Here is a 16,846-nt window from a genome sequence, read left to right on the forward strand (position 1 = left end):
AAAACTCACAGTAACAACTTTTTCAGGTACATCAGATGCAGAAAACCTGCAAAGGAATCCATGGGACCATTAGATCACGAAGGAGCAAAAGGGGCAGGGAGGACAAGGCCATAGCGGGGAGAAACTGAATTAATTCTTTGCGTCAGTCTTTATGGAAGAAGATGTAAGATCTGCCTGTACCGGAAATGGTTTACAAGGATGATGATGTGACGGGACTGAAAGAAATCCCAGTGAACCTGGAAGATGTACTGAGCCAAATCGACAAACTAAAGAGTAGTAAACCACCTGGAATGGATGGCACACACCCAAGGGTAATCAAAGAACTCACGCATGAAATTGCTGATCTGCTGTTAGTAATATGTAACCTGTCGTTAAAATCGTCCGTAGTACCTGAAGATTGGAGGGTGGCCAATGTGACGCCGATTTTTAAAAAGGGTTCCGGGGTGATCCAGGAAATTACAGACCACTAAGCCTAACGTCAGTGCCGGGAAAAATAGAGGAAACTATTATAAAGAATAAAATTACAGAACACATAGACAAACAAGGTTTAATGGGACAGAGTCAGTATGGGTTTAGCCAATGAAAATCTTGCCTTATCAATCTGCTTCATTTTTTTGAAGGTGTAAATAAACATGTGGATAAAGGTGAGCCAGTTGATGTAGTGTATCTAGATTTTCAGAAAGTTTTTGACAAAGCTCCTCATGAGAGACTCTACAGAAAATTAAAGAGTAACGAAATATGAGGCAATGTTCTGGTGTGGCTTAGGAATTGGTTATTGGACAGAAAACAGAGGGTAGTGTTAAATGGTCATTTCTCTCAATGTAGGAGGGTGAACAGTGGAGTATCACAGGGATCATCAGTACTGGGACCAGTGATATTTAACATATTTATAAATGATATGGAAATTGGAATGACGAGTAAGGTGATTAAATTTGCAGATGACACAAAACTATTCAAGGTTGTTAAAGCGCGTCCGGACTGTGAAATATTGCAGGAAGACCTTAGGAAATTGGAAGACTGGGCATTCAAATGGCAGATGAAATGTAATGTGGACAAATGCAAAGTGATGCACATTGAAAAGAATAATCCGACTTAGGAAATTGGAAGACTGGGCATCCAAATTGGCAGATGAAATTTAATGTGGACAAATGCAAAGTGATGCACATTGGAAAGAATAATCCGAATCATAGCTACCTGATGCTAGGGTCCACTTTGGGAAGTCAGCAACCAAGAAAAAGGTCTAGGTGTCAGTGTAGATAATACACTGAAATCTTCAGCTCAGTGTGCAGTGGCAGCCAAAAAAGCAAACAGTATGCTAGGAATTATTAGGAAAGGGATGGTGAATAAGATCGAAAATACTATAATGCCTCTGTATCACTCCATGGTGCAACCTCACCTTGAGTACTGTGTTCAGTTCTGGTAGCTGTATCTCAAAAAAGATATAGCAGAATTAGAAAATCCTCAGTGGTGTAGAATGGTCCCCTCCTCTTTTCTATCTACACTTCTTCCCTTGGTTCATTAATCTCATCCCATGGCTTTTCCTACCATCTCTATGCTGATGACTCCCAAATCTACCTTTCTACCCCTGATATCTCACCTTGCATCCAAACCAAAGTTTCAGCGTGCTTGTCTGACATTGCTGTCTGACATTGTCTGGATGTCTCAACGCCACCTGAAATTAAATATGACCAAAACCGAGCTTCTCATTTTCCCCCCCCCAAACCCACCTCCCCGCTCCCCCCGTTTTCTATTTCTGTTGATGGCTCTCTCATTCTCCCTGTCTCCTCAGCTCGAAACCTTGGGGTCATCTTTGACTCTTCTCTCTCCTTCTCTGCTCATATCCAGCAGATTGCCAAGACCTGTCGTTTCTTTCTTTACAACATCCGTAAAATCCGCCCCTTTCTTTCCGAGCACTCTACCAAAACCCTCATCCACACCCTTGTCACCTCTCGTTTAGACTACTGCAATCTGCTTCTTGCTGGCCTCCCACTTAGTCACCTCTCCCCTCTCCAGTCGGTTCAAAACTCTGCTGCCCGTCTCATCTTCCGCCAGGGTCGCTTTACTCATACTACCCCTCTCCTCAAGACCCTTCACTGGCTCCCTATCCGTTTTCGCATCCTGTTCAAACTTCTTCTACTAACCTATAAATGTACTCACTCTGCTGCTCCCCAGTATCTCTCCACACTCGTCCTTCCCTACACCCCTTCTCGTGCACTCCGCTCCATGGATAAATCCTTCTTATCTGTTCCCTTCTCCACTACTGCCAACTCCAGACTTCGCGCCTTCTGTCTCGCTGCACCCTACGCCTGGAATAAACTTCCTGAGCCCCTACGTCTTGCCCCATCCTTGGCCACCTTTAAATCTAGACTGAAAGCCCACCTCTTTAACATTGCTTTTGACTCGTAACCACTTGTAACCACTCGCCTCCACCTACCCTCCTCTCTTCCTTCCCGTTCACATTAATTGATTTGATTTGCTTACTTTATTTATTTTTTGTCTATTAGATTGTAAGCTCTTTGAGCAGGGACTGTCTTTCTTCTATGTTTGTGCAGCGCTGCGTATGCCTTGTAGCGCTATAGAAATGCTAAATAGTAGTAGTAGTAGTAATGAGTGGAAGTAAATCGATTTTTCACTCATTCCAAAAGTACAAAGACAAGGGGACAGTCAAGGAAGTTAAATGGAAATATTTTTTAAAACAAATAGGAAATATTTTTTCACTCAATGAATAGTTATGCTCTGGAACTCTTTGCTGGGGGTCGTAGCAACCGCGGTTAGCGTATCTGGGTTTAAAAACGGTTTGGACGGGAGTCGATCCAAGATGGCGTCTGGAGCAGACGCACGCTGTTGGAGCTCCTAACTCCCGTCGGATTTTCGCTGGCTAGCGATGCACTCCCTAGTCGGTATGGGGAAAAGAAAAGGGAAATCCGGTACCCTTACTTCCTCAGGCCCGGGTGGGAACCCTGCCGCTGACCAGCCTACCCTCGAGGCGTTTTGGAGTCCAGGCGTCGGTGAAATCAACAATTGCCTCAGGAAACGCGATTCCATCGGCGAACTACAGCATCGAGGGAGTGTCGCTTAGCCCTCCCTTGGGTATGACCCCGCCGCGACCCAGAAACACAAGCGAGAAGGAAGAGGCTTGGCACCTGGAGACGCCCGAAGTTGGTATAGATCTCCAGACGAGCAGGGGAGGACCTATCGCTGTACCCTCTCCGAAATCTACATCCTACCTGGGGGAAATGGTTCCATCAAACCCCAACTTGTTGCAGAGAGTGTCTCCTGGAGAAAACGTCGGCCCGGTAAGACCAGATACCGTCACTTTAGACCTACTCTGGGACGCTATTCAGGGGATTAATTCTTCTCTACAGCAAATATCTTTCTCTCTGCAGAGAGACACAGCTCAATTAAAAAATGACTTTTCATCAATGTCCAATAAGATAGAGGCACAACAAACAGAAATTGGAAATGTAGGAACTGAAGTAAGAACAGTCAAGAAAGTGGTAACTTCCATAATAAAAGAAAAGAACTCACAAGCTCGGAAGATGGAAAATTTAGAAAATCAGATAAAGAGGAACAACTTAAGACTTTTAAATTTCCCTAAATCTTCCTTCATTTCTCCTTTGGAACTATTTAAAAAGTATATGTTAGAAATATTGAAATTGCCAATGGAAAATCATCCACCTGTGACAAAACTTTATTATATTAAAGGATCCTACAAAATCAAAGAAGACCCACCAAAAGGAAATTTGAATTTAACAGAAATATTAGAGACTTCAGTGGAGAAGGAGTGGGCCACTTTATTAGTAACTTTTGCCCTTGAATTGAACAAAATTAATATTTTACGTTTATTCTTTAAACATGTTAATGATGTTTTTTTGGGAGAGAAAATAAATATTTTTCCTGATTTGGCCAGGGAGACTGTGACTAGAAGGAAAGAACTAATGGCTTTTAAGTCAAAGAGTTCTGGCCCTAGGAGCCACCTTCCTTTATCAAATTTCCCTGCAAATGTACTGTATTGCATGAATTAAATACATATCTGTTTTTTGATCCCAAAAAACTAAAGGATTTTGTTGAAAGTAGAGAAAAATGAAAGAGCTCCCTGGAGTCGTCTCAGAAAATAATGCTGTAGCCTGATTGCAATGTTGGTGAAGCTTCTGCTCCTATGAGAAAATCTATATGTTATAGTTTTCAAATTCATTTGCCTTATAAATATTTTACCTTGACCTTGGATCCAAATATTGTGGATAAAAATTAGACTACAATTTCCTTTTTATTTGATCTTTATGAGTGTAAATAATATATATGTAAGGTTTCTGACATTTATAGAGTATATGAATGTAATATGTAAAAAATTGAATAAAGAGAATTAAACAAAAAAAAAAGGTTTGGACAAGTTCCTGGAGGAAAAGTCCATAGTCTACTATTGAGACAGACATGGGGAAGCAACTGCTTGCACTGAGATTGTATAGCATGGAGTGTTGCCACAATTTGGGTTTTTGCCAAGTACTTGTGACCTGGCATGGCCACTGTTGGAAACAGGATACTGGGCTAGATTGATCATTGGTCTGACTTAATATGGCTACTCTTAAGTTAATTCTTTTACGTTTGGACTTGGGTTACATGATCTGGCCAGGGTCACAAGGAGCTACAGTGGGGTTTGAAGGTTGTTCTCCTGATTTTCAAGCCACTGCACTAATCATTAGGCTATTCTTCCACACCACAGGCATAATGGCATCAAACTGAGACAAATGAAAAAATGCTTTGCAAAAGGCGCATGTGTCCTCAGTACAAGAAAGCACTGCTCCCATGTCAGTCACCTCACAACTACCTTATGTCTGCTGATATTGTCCAGACTGTCTGTTGTAACTCTATGTCAGGTACAACCAGTCACACAAGACATTCCCAGTCCTGGAGAGCTCACATCTATCTAAGGCAATTGGAGGGGGAGTGAATTGCTCAAGATGATCAGAAGCAGTAGCGGCCAGCCACCCCTGAATTTCCAACCCAGACCCTATCACTCATCCCAAGAGTATTAAGACCCCCATTATGGGGTGACAGTATTCCCTAAGATGGTGAACCATGGCCTTCATTCACAGAACTCATCTCCTGCAACACATGAGGCAGAGGTTCAACCATTTCCACGGGAAGCTGCAGAGCCCTTCTGGAAGAGATGGAGGCGATCGGGTGCAAAGATTAAAACGAAGAGTATCAAAGTGGATTTATAGACTTACTACAGAACCATATGGAATGAATAATCAGAAAGACTGGAAACCTTCTTTGTAGTTGAAAATGTATTCATTTGGGGGGGGGGGGGGGGGGGTTGTATTGTTAGTGTCACTTAACACAGCACATGCGATATCGTTTCATATGTAGACCAGCACCATATTTGCTGTCAGCATGCCCAAAGCTGGGAGCAGTTATCTTGTGTATTAAGTGCTACTAAGAATAAGAAATTAATGTGTTTTAGCTAAGTACTATTGATACGCATGATAAAGTGATTTTTATTTTTAGCTGATGAGAAGCTGGCTGGTATGTGATGCAATCAAATTATTCCAAAGGCAAAATGGACTACTGAAGAAGCCACATTAGCCACGTAGGTGTCTACGCTCGCCCAACACACACCAATTCAGAACTACCGCCCGGCTACCAAACAGCCCAGACGGTAATTTTATTTTTTATTCATGCTCACTACACTGGCGCGTGGCGCTAACCAGGCAGACGATTACCACCTGGTTAACATGTGAAACCTTACCGGTAAGTCAAAGTGTGGCGGTAGGGTCTCAAGCTCAAAATGGACGTATGTCAATTTTCATTTTGCCATACATCCATTTGTAGCCAAAAAAAAGGCCTTTATTGCAGGTGCACTGAAAAATGGACCTGCAAGCGCCCGATAAACGCGTCTACACCAGCGCAGGCCACTTTTCGGCGCACCTTAATAAAAGGACCCCTGAAACAGGTCCTGTTGATCATTGTAAGTTAAGTGCCTTTTTGGACATTTTTTCTATTAATAAGTTGATGTTTCAAATGACTGCACCGAGTCGGAATTCTGATTTTTTTTCACAACACGAAGAATAATAATAAAAAGAAAAAATTAAAACTTGAGCACTTTTTAAAGCAACATTATTTTTTGCAAATATATGGAGGTTTTTTAGACTGATGATAGCACCTTAACCTTGTTTTGCATTGATTTTCATTATGATCAGATTGCTGAGGTCTTTTTCCTCCTATAAATATTACATCTGCATATAATAGTTGCATTTACTAATTCATGATCAGATCTTTTTTTGTTGATTACTGTGATTTATGACAAACCCTAGTAACTCCAACACCCCAACAGTTAGGCACACTGACTCTGACACCCCCCCCCCCCCCCCCCCCCCCCTGGTGATATGCTCTTGGCCAGCCAATCGTTCTGATAAGGAAATACATACACTCCCAGCCTGCACTGATATGCCACAACTACCACTAGACATTTGGTGAATACCCTGATAGCTGACGCAAGGCCAAATGGCAGTACGTGATACTGATAATGGTGCTTCCCTATTCAAAATCTGAGATATTTCCTGTGACTGGGAAGCACTGAAATGAGGGTATAGGCATCCTTTTAAGTCCAGACAGCATAGCCAATCATTTTTCTGAATCACTGGGAGAAGGGTGCAGAAATTTTCTTTGACCAGGAATTTGTTCAAGGCCCTTGGGTCTAGGATAGGACAAAATCCTGGGCACAAGAATCCCTTCCCTTCGTCCCCTGGTGGCACAGGTTCAACCAGCTTGGTCCGCAGAAGGGCTGAGATTTCCTCTACAAGTACCTGCTTGTGCTGAGAGCTGAGTGACAACACTCAGTGGGCAAATTGGTGGTCTCTGACAGTATTTGAAGAACCCACTGGTCAGAGGTTACAAGGAGTCATCTATGATAGAAAACATTTAGAGTCCCCCCGCTACCGGTAGGCTTTGAGTGCAGCTATGCACTCTTGAAGCCAGTCAAAAGCTTGTCCCTAGTTTCAACTGAGGCAACAGCTGGGGCTTCTGAGGAGAGGGTTGGCGAGGCCAAGAACGCTGCGCCTAGAGCTGCTGAGCAGAGCAGGAAGGCAACGGGAACCCATATCTTTGAGAGTAGTACGTTTGTCATCTAGGCCCACTCAAAAATTTCCGCGAGGAAAAGGATGCAGCTGAAGGGTGCCGAGACAGAGTTTGAACGGTGTCCGTATTTTTCTTTATGAGGTCGGCAACCCCCTCCACCTTCTCTCTAAATAAGTTGTCACCAAAGTAAGGAACGTCCATCAACCTCTCCTGAACCGTTGGTTCTAGGTCAGAGACACACAGCCATGAGAGTCTGTGCATCCCCATACCCATGACAGAGTCTGGACACAATATCAAAGGAGTCATATGCACCCCCAGACCAGGTATTTTCTACATTCCAGCTGCTTGCTGGTCAACTAGCGAAACTCTACGGCCTTCTCCTATGGGAGAGTATCCGTGAGACTGCGTGTACTGCAGACCAAAGACTGAAAGTAAAGGATCATATAGAGCTGGCAGGAATGAATGCAGGCAATGAGCATCAAGGCCTGAAACATCTTCCACTCAAACGAGTCTAGTATCCTGGCCTCTATATCTTGGGGTGGCGAGGCATAAGTCCTGGAGCTCCTAGCTCATTTGAGAGCGGATTAGACCACCAGAGAATGGTGTGGCAGTTGAGCCCTCTCGAATCTGGGAGCCTTTTGGATATGTTACTGTGTATCCACCTTCTTAGGTGCAACCTGCACCGAAAGGGTAGATTCCCAATTCTTCATCAGTGCATCCTTAAGGATAGGATGCAATGGTGCAGTGACCCCTTCCTTAGGAGGAGACTCGTAGTCCAGAACAGTCAACATCTCCGCCCTGGACTCTTCCTCTGTTTCCAATTTAAATGGGATGGCAGAAGACATCTCCCTGAAGAAACTGGTGAAAGAGAGATCCTCAGGTGGAGATGATTTTCATCTCTCGAGGTGGTGAAGGATCATATGGTATCACTTAAGACTCCTCCTCTGAGAAGTTATGTGGTTCCTCCTCTGAATTCCATGAGTTATCCCAATAAGACTCTTCACTGTACTCAGGTTGTACTGAATTAGTCTGTGCCTAGCTGAACTCAGTGGATCTATGTCCATACCTTAAAGAGCACTGACGTACAGCCCAACTCTCTGACTCTGGTGAAGCTTTGTCCCCAGCGTCAAGAGAGAGATGCTGTATGCGTCGAGGTCGACACCCTTCAAGGTGCCAGCATCGAGGATCTCTTTGGAAGGAGCCTGAGGAAGAATCTGGGCTGGATCTGAAGTTGGCGCAAGCACCCTCGATACCTGAGCAGTCTGTAATGCAGGATCTGCACCAGCTCCTCTCTCAGCATGGCTCGGAACCGCTCATCAAAGGAAAGCATCAGCAAAGGTAGGGCAACCGGAAGAGAGACAGCCTGAGAAGGCATCAATGTTGGGCTGGTAAGCAGGGACCTCCGACTGCTGGGAGACTTGCACTCCAGCACCTCCTCTTCCAAGGAGGGAGAATGCTCCTCCCGGTGCCAGCGCTTCTCTGGTATCAACGATGCCGACTCCCCAGTGCTCCCAGCACCATGCGTCAAGGAGGACCAATGTTTATGCTTCTTGGGCTTCCCCCACTGTGCATCTCAGTCCTTCAGTGCCAATGAGGATGTCGTTGAACCCACGTGTCCTATGCAGACTGATCCTGGGTCCTACTCTCAGCGCCTGATGTCGAGGGAGGTGCAAATCTCCTCAATGCCAGTGCACCCCCAGAGGATGCTGACGTCTTGGCAGCTAGTGAGGTTGATGATTCAGGTGCCGATATATCAGCCTTCGAGGAGCAAAAAAAGCTTCTCTGTTGAGCCTGTCACACCCTTTGTGTCCTCAGCTCCATTTGCAAACAGAGAGAACAAGAGACAGCCTCGTGGTCAGGTCCAAAGCACCTGATGCACCAGCTGTGCGGGTCCATCATCAAAATCACCTGACTACACTGGGCGCACCTTTTGAAGCGACTGAGGGTCTTCTGTGCCTCTGTGAAGCTGTTGGCAGTCCCACCATGCATACATGTGTGCTTTCCCGTCCAGTATGAGGGACCATCAATCTTTCGTTTTCCACAAAGCAGAAAAGTTCCTGAACTCTTTTCACTGCATCAAGCATTTTTTTTTTATTTTATTTTTCTTGTGTGCCTTCCCTTGTGGTACTTCTTTCATTTTTCTTGCTTTTTCCTTTCCTTGCTCTCTCCTTTTATTTTCTTAAGTTCATGGCAAGTTTATGTTTTCTTTATTTTTGCCAGATTTTTAGGCTCGCTTAGATCTGAGCGCTGGCAGGGATTCTTTTATTTTTCATTTACTGTGAGTCTACCTTTTTCACAATTGAGCCATTTGATTTATTATTATTATTATTATCATACAAGACTTGTAGCCCGCAAATGCCAATATGTTTCACTGCGAGTTACAAAAAATGAACACAATGTTCTAAATACAGTGCAATTTGCCATAACACTTAAAATGACCAGCTTAATTAAAAATTCCCACTACAAATTTGTTAAATAAGAAAGTTTTAAGCAGCCTGCTAAAACTAAGAAAATCTGAGCTGAGCCTCAGATTTCGTCATGACGTCGACGCTACATCACGACACCCCGCGCCACAGAACACAAGTGCCAATTAAACCAGGAATGCCCCGCAGCCGACAACACACATGCGCCTCCGCAGGAAAGGGATCGTGGATTCGTGCTGCTAAAGCCCATCCAACTCCCCATGTCTGTATGCCCCGCCCACGCGTCACAACGCGATGACATGAAGGGCGGGGCAGTAGACAGAGCGGCGCTGATACAGGACTTGGAGGGAGATCCCGGAGTCCCCCTTGGTATTTCCGGTGACACGGCGGCGTAGCGGCGAGGACAGAACAAAAAACAAAAACCAACAGGACTTCGAGGGAGATCCTGGAGCCCCCCTACGAATTTCGGGTGACACGGCGGAGTAGCGGCGAGCCCAAAACAAAAATAAAACACCGAGAGGAAAGTGTAGCTCCGCCCTCGCGTCAAAACGCTATGACGTCGAGGGCGGGCCCAAAGGTAAAATTATGTATCATACCTGATAATTTTCTTTCCATTAATCATAGCTGATCAATCCATAGACTGGTGGGTTGTGTCCATCTACCAGCAGGTGGAGATAGAGAGCAATCCTTTTGCCTCCCTATATGTGGTCATGTGCTGCCGGAAACTCCTCAGTATGTCGATATCCAAGCTCCATCCGCAGGACTCAGCACTTAGAGAATTACACCCACAAAGGGACACTCTGCCCAGCTCACCACCGCCGAAACGGGGGAGGGGAATTAACCCAGCTCATCCCCACACAAGTGGGGGAGGGGAATCCGTCCAGCTCATCCCCGCGGAGCGGGGGAGGAACACCACACCCGCCGATGCGGGGGGATCTGGCTTATCCTGCAACCGCAACCGCGGGAGGAGATGACTGACCCTAACACCGCCGAAGCGGGAGGGGTACAAAGCTGCCCTACAGCCGCACGAAGCGGGAGAGAGCGCCGGCAGAATTTAGGTCTCAATCCAGCCCCGTAAAACGGAGGGGAGAGGAATGCAGCAGCTCACTGTAACACAAATTTGTCTCAACTCTTGAAGAATCCAATTGAAAAAACTTGAACACGAAGTCCTCCTGAACAGAAACTGAAGACTAAACTTGAACCTGAAATGCAACCAGAATATAAACAGTACAGATATCTGGGAGGGGCTATGGATTGATCAGCTATGATTAATGGAAAGAAAATTATCAGGTATGATACATAATTTTACCTTCCATATCATCATGCTGATCAATCCATAGACTGCTGGGATGTACCGAAGCAGTACTCACCCAGGGCGGGACATTGAAATCCCTGACCGCAACACTGAAGCTCCAAACCGGGCCTCCGCCCGAGCAGCCACAGTCAAGCGGTAATGCCTGGAGAAGGTATGGGCCGATGCCCAAGTTGCCGCCTTGCATATCTCTTCCAAGGAGACGGACCCGGCCTCTGCCATCGAGGCCGCCTGAGCTCTAGTGGAGTGAGCCTTCAGCTGGATAGGCGGCACCTTCCCCGCGGCCACATAAGCCGCTGCAATGGCTTCCTTAACCCATCTTGCCACTGTAGGCTTAGCAGCCTGCAGACCCTTACGAGGACCTGCAAACAGGACAAACAGATGATCCGATTTCCGGAAATCATTGGTCACTTCCAAGTATCTGATGATGACTCGTCTCACATCCAGATATTTAAGAGCAGAGTATTCCTCTGGGTAGTCCTCCCTACGAAAGGAAGGGAGACAGAGCTGCTGATTCACATGGAAGCGAGAAACAGTCTTGGGCAGGAAGGAAGGCACTGTGCGAATAGTCACTCCTGCCTCAGTGAACTGCAGAAAAGGCTCTCGACATGAGAGTGCCTGGAGCTCGGAAACTCTTCTGGCTGAAGTGATAGCCACCAAAAAGACTGCTTTCAACGTCAGGTCTTTCAGAGATGCCCTCGACAAGGGTTCAAAAGGCGGCTTCTGCAAGGCTCTTAGCACCAGGTTGAGATTCCACGCAGGCACCACTGAGTGCAGAGGAGGGCGCAGGTGATTAACTCCCTTGAGAAAACGTACCACATCTGGCTGCGAAGCCAGGGAAGCACCCTTCAGGCGGCCCCTGAAGCAAGCCAGAGCCGCTACCTGGACTTTAAGGGAACTGAGCGACAGGCCTTTCTCCAGACCTTCTTGCAGGAACGCCAGCACAGAAGAAATTGGAGCAGTGAAGGGAGAAAGTGAGCCTGCTTCACACCACGCTGCAAAGGTACGCCAAACCCTGGCGTAAGCAGTAGAAGTAGAGCGCTTCCTCGCTCTCAGCATAGTGGCGATGACCTTGTCTGAGAAGCCCTTCTTCCTCAGACGCTGCCGCTCAATAGCCAGGCCGTAAGACCAAAGGGGGAGGGATCCTCCATCACCATGGGACCCTGATGCAACAGGCCCTGCTCCACTGGCAGCCGCAGAGGGTCGTCCACTGAGAGCCTGATCAAGTCCGCATTCCAGGGACGTCTGGGCCAGACCGGACCCACCAGGATTATCCGGCCCGGATGCTTTGACACCCGGTCTAGTACCCTGCCCAACATGGGCCAGGGCGGGAACACATAGAGAAGCTCTTGTGTCGGCCACTGTTGGAGAAGAGCATCTACTCCCAGAGATCGAGGGTCCCGTCCTCTGCTGAAAAAGCGTGGCACTTGGCAATTGGCCGATGACGCCATCAGATCTAGGCTCGGCTGGCCCCAGCGCTTCGTGATGTCCAAGAACGCCTGAGCCGATAACTGCCACTCTCCGGGATCCAAGGTATGGCAACTGAGAAAGTCCGCCTTGACATTCATGACTCCGGCAATGTGGGCCGCTGACAGCTGTTCCAGGTTCGCTTCCGCCCACTGGCATAGATTCATGGCTTCCTTGGCTAGAGGGGCGCTCTTGGTACCTCCCTGGCGGTTGACATAGGCCACAGCCATGGCATTGTCCGACAGGACCCATACTGGCTTCAACGCCAGTACCAGGAGGAACTCCAAAAGCGCCAACCGAATGGCTCTGAGTTCCAGGCGGTTGATAGACCACTTTGCCTCTGCAGGAGACCAGAGCCTCTGCGCTGTCCTTCCCAAGCAGTGGGCTCCCCAGCCCGTCAAAGAGGCGTCTGTCGTGACGACAATCCACTCCGGGGTCACAAGAGGCATCCCTGCAGACAACTTGTCTGTCTTCAGCCACCAGCTCAGCGCCTTGCGCACTGCTGGGTCCAAGGGAAGGCACACAGCATAATCCTCCGACACCGGAGTCCAGCGCTGCAGCACAGAGAGTTGTAGTGGTCTCATATGAGCCCTGGCCCAGGGCACTACTTCCATCGTGGTCGTCATAGAGCCCAACAGCTGCACATAGTCCCAAGCCCGAAGCGGAGAGGCTACTAGGAACTGGTCCACCTGAGCCTGAAGTTTGACAATCCGATTGTCCGGCAGGAACACTCTGCCCACTTGGGTGTCGAATCGAACTCCCAGATACTCAAGGGACTGAGTAGGGCGCAGCTGGCTTTTCTCCCAGTTGATGATCCACCCCAGGGAGCTCAAAAGAGCAATCACCCGGTCCACAGCTTTGCCGCACTCTGCATAAGAGGGGGCTCGGATCAACCAGTCGTCCAGATAAGGATGGACTTGTACTCCTTCCTTTCGCAGGAAGGCCGCGATGACCACCATTACTTTGGAGAAGGTCCGCGGAGCAGTAGCCAACCCGAACGGGAGGGCTCTGAACTGGAAGTGTCGGCCCAGGACTGCAAAACGCAGAAAGCGTTGATGAGGAGGCCAGATGGGAATATGCAAGTACGCTTCCTTGATGTCCAAGGATGCCAGGAACTCCCCTGCCTTCACTGCCGCTATAACAGAGTGGAGAGTCTCCATGCGAAAGTGCCGAACTTTCAAGGCCCGATTGACCCCTTTGAGGTCGAGGATAGGCCGGACAGAACCTCCTTTCTTTGGTACCACAAAGTAAATGGAGTAACGTCCCTTGCCAAGCTGATTTTCTGGCACCAGAACGACCGCACCCAGGCGGATCAGATTGTCCAAGGTCTGCTGCACTGCCACAGCTTTGACCGGAGACTTGCAGGGAGAGAGTACAAACCCGTCTCTTAAGGGTCGGCAGAACTCTAGCTTGTAGCCATCTATGATGACTTCCAGCACCCAAGCGTCTGAAGTTACCCTGGTCCACTCGCCCAGAAACGAGGACAGGCGTCCTCCAATCTGCACTGGGCCATGGACCAGGACCCCGTCATTGGGTACGAGACCCTGGGGGAGGACCGGAGGGCGCACCTCCGGGACGGCGGTCTCTGCGAAAGGAATGCTGCTTGGGGGAGAAGTTCCTCTTGAAGGAAGAGGGGGCAGAGGAGCCCGACTTGCCCGGGCGGTACCGACGGGCTTCCTGAAACCGTCCTCTGGAGATACCGGGGCGAGCACTGGCCCGAGCCCTGACCTCTGGTAACCTCTTGCCCTTAGACGTGCCGAGATCGGTCACAATTTTGTCCAGCTCGACCCCAAAGAGCAGCTTGCCTTTAAAAGGCAATTTAGCCAGGCGGGACTTAGAGGCGTGGTCAGCAGACCAATGTTTCAGCCAAAGCCACCGCCGCGCAGAGACTGTCTGAGCCATGCCTTTAGCCGAGGCTCTCAAGACATCATACAGTAAGTCTGCCAAATAAGCCAAGCCCGATTCTAGGGCCGGCCAATCAGCCCTCAAGGAAGGATCCGAGGGGGAAGCCCGCTGCACTATCGTCAGGCACGCCCTGGCCATATAGGAGCCGCAAACTGAGGCCTGCAAACTTAAGGCAGCCGCCTCGAAGGACGACCTTAAGGCCGCCTCCAATCTTCTGTCTTGGGCGTCCTTTAGGGCCGTGCCACCTTCCACCGGCAACGCCGTTTTCTTAGTCACCGCAGTGATTAAAGAATCCACGGTAGGCCAAAGAAAGGCCTCCCGTTCACTTTCAGGCAAAGGATAGAGGCGGGACATAGCCCTAGCCACTTTGAGGCTCGCTTCCGGGACATCCCATTGAGCCGAAATTAAGGTGAGCATGGCATCATGCACGTGGAAGGTTCTAGGCGGGCGCTTCGTCCCCAGCATAATGGCAGAGCCAACAGGGGCTGAGGGAGAGACGTCCTCCGGAGAGGAAATCTTCAAAATGCTCATGGCCTGCACTAACAGGTTGGGCAAATCCTCTGAGCGAAAGATCCGCGCTGCAGAGGGGTCATCCGCTCCATCCGAGCGGGAATCCGTCTCCTCCAAGGAATCCCCAAAGGACCGTTGGGAGAACTCAGATACGCTGCCCTCATCTACATCAGAGGAAACAGAGTCCTCTAAGGCCTGGGAATCCACCCGAGGGCGTTTACTTCCGGGGGCCTCAACCCCTTTATCGGACAAGGGAGAAGGGGCAGCGTTTTGCATAAGGAAGGCCTGATGCAGCAGCAAAATAAACTGGGGGGAGAAACCCCCCAGACTGTGCACTTCAGCAGCCTGGGCCACAGTCCTAGACGCACCCTCAACCGGCGCTCGCAAGAGCGGGGAAGAAACATGCTGCGCATCCAAGATGGCGTCCGGCGCGACACTCCACGAAGGAGCCGCGCGGGAAGAACGGCATTTAACTTTAGCCGCTTTTTTGCCGTCGCCCAAATCAAGGGCGGCCATGGCATTAACGTCTCCCAGCTCAAGGGCGGCCCAAGAAGAAGCCGTCCGAGCAGCGTGGCCGGCCAAGATGGCGGAGGCGAGCAGCGGGGGATGGGCGTTTATGGCGGGAAAAACCGCCGCAGCGGAGGAAGACCCGGGACACTGACCGGCCTCCGAACTGACACCCAACAAGGGCGAGTCAGACTTTAAGACCCCCGCATCCCCGCTAGAAGCGCACACGCGGTCCGGGGAGCGATTCTTCGCGCCCTCGCCCTCCGACGCCATAGGCCACGTGGAGATCGATCGGGGAACCCCCTGCCTGCTATAAAAAGGTAAATATTACCTGCTTCTCGCTCCGAGCTGTAACGACCTGGTGTCCCAGTGAGTAGCTGCAATAAACGTTTAAATAAACGTCGAAATAAACGCCCTTAAGGACGTTCAAAAAAATTTTTTTTTTTTAAACAGAGCCAGCGGGAGGGGGGAGAAAAGGAGGGACCTGGTGCCACCAGGTTTGCACTTGCTCAAGAAGAGCCCTCAACCCCAGGTACTCAACAAAACCTAAAGATTAGGCTTGGAGACCTAGCCAGAGCTGCTGCTGTGTGTGACCACCACCTGCTGAGATAGAGAACATACTGAGGAGTTTCCGGCAGCACATGACCACATATAGGGAGGCAAAAGGATTGCTCTCTATCTCCACCTGCTGGTAGATGGACACAACCCACCAGTCTATGGATTGATCAGCATGATGATATGGAAACAGTACTTCTGGGAGATCCCGGTGCCCCCCTCGGTAAGCACCTGGCTAGCGCCCGTTTCATTTGTTTCCGAAACGGGCCCTTTTTTTTACTAGTTACAAATAAGGCTCAGAAATCACAATATGCTTAAACTACTGAAAATATGTATCAAATGTAAATGTATCTACATGTTCCTTTGCCACTGATAAAACATACCTTCTCACCATCCAAAAGCATATGGACTCTGAAGTTCACCGTTTCATTAATAGAAATATCTTCATTCCTGTAGAAGATGGGAAATATTCTGCTGTGCACATAATTGTCAAATATACGGGGACTAGAATCATCTGTAGAACAAAAAAATTGCAATTTTCTTTTATCATCACAAGTTTCATAGCCCAGTTCTTTTTAATGTTTTCTTACCTAAAGTATTGTATCTACGTTAAGGGCAAGGAAATAGCAAAATTCTCCATATCAATTTTCTTGCATATTTTAGACAATAGCAACTTTCAAAAGGTAAAAATGTCCAAAAAAAGTAAATGCAAATATTTTTGAACGCCAAAAGCACTAAATTTTAAGGACCTTAAAATATCTATGTGGTGTGGATCTCCAGGTATAAACAGCAGCTTTCTGAAATCGGATTTATACATGTACTGTGCGCAATCTGCATATTAAACAGCAGCATTTACTTGCAGAGATGCATCTAAAATAGCCTAAATAAATTTTCAAAAACCTATTTAAGATTATAATTTGGAAATCTTTAGGTGTCTTGGATTATCTTTCAAAAACAATCTTGGCTATAAAATTTCTTGCTTTCCATTGCAATAAAATTGGGGCCCTGTTTACTAAGTTGCATTGTAGGCGCAAACATTTTAGTGCGTGCTGATCGAGACACCCATTATATTCCTATGGGTGTCTCTAGC

The 16,846-nt window shown here is 48.0% G+C and overlaps 1 protein-coding gene across 1 annotated transcript in view; it reads right to left on the reverse strand.

Moving 5' to 3' along the window:
• FAM135B (family with sequence similarity 135 member B) overlaps positions 1 to 16,846 on the reverse strand; it is a 283,306-nt gene that overhangs the window by 236,659 nt on the left and 29,801 nt on the right. Inside the window, exon 4 of the mRNA XM_030219522.1 lies at positions 16,140 to 16,270. Coding sequence (XP_030075382.1) covers positions 16,140 to 16,270 — 131 coding nt within the window. The remainder of the gene's footprint in view (positions 1 to 16,139; positions 16,271 to 16,846) is intronic.

Source organism: Microcaecilia unicolor, chromosome 1, assembly GCF_901765095.1.
Source record: "Microcaecilia unicolor chromosome 1, aMicUni1.1, whole genome shotgun sequence".
Lineage (NCBI taxonomy): Eukaryota > Metazoa > Chordata > Amphibia > Gymnophiona > Siphonopidae > Microcaecilia > Microcaecilia unicolor.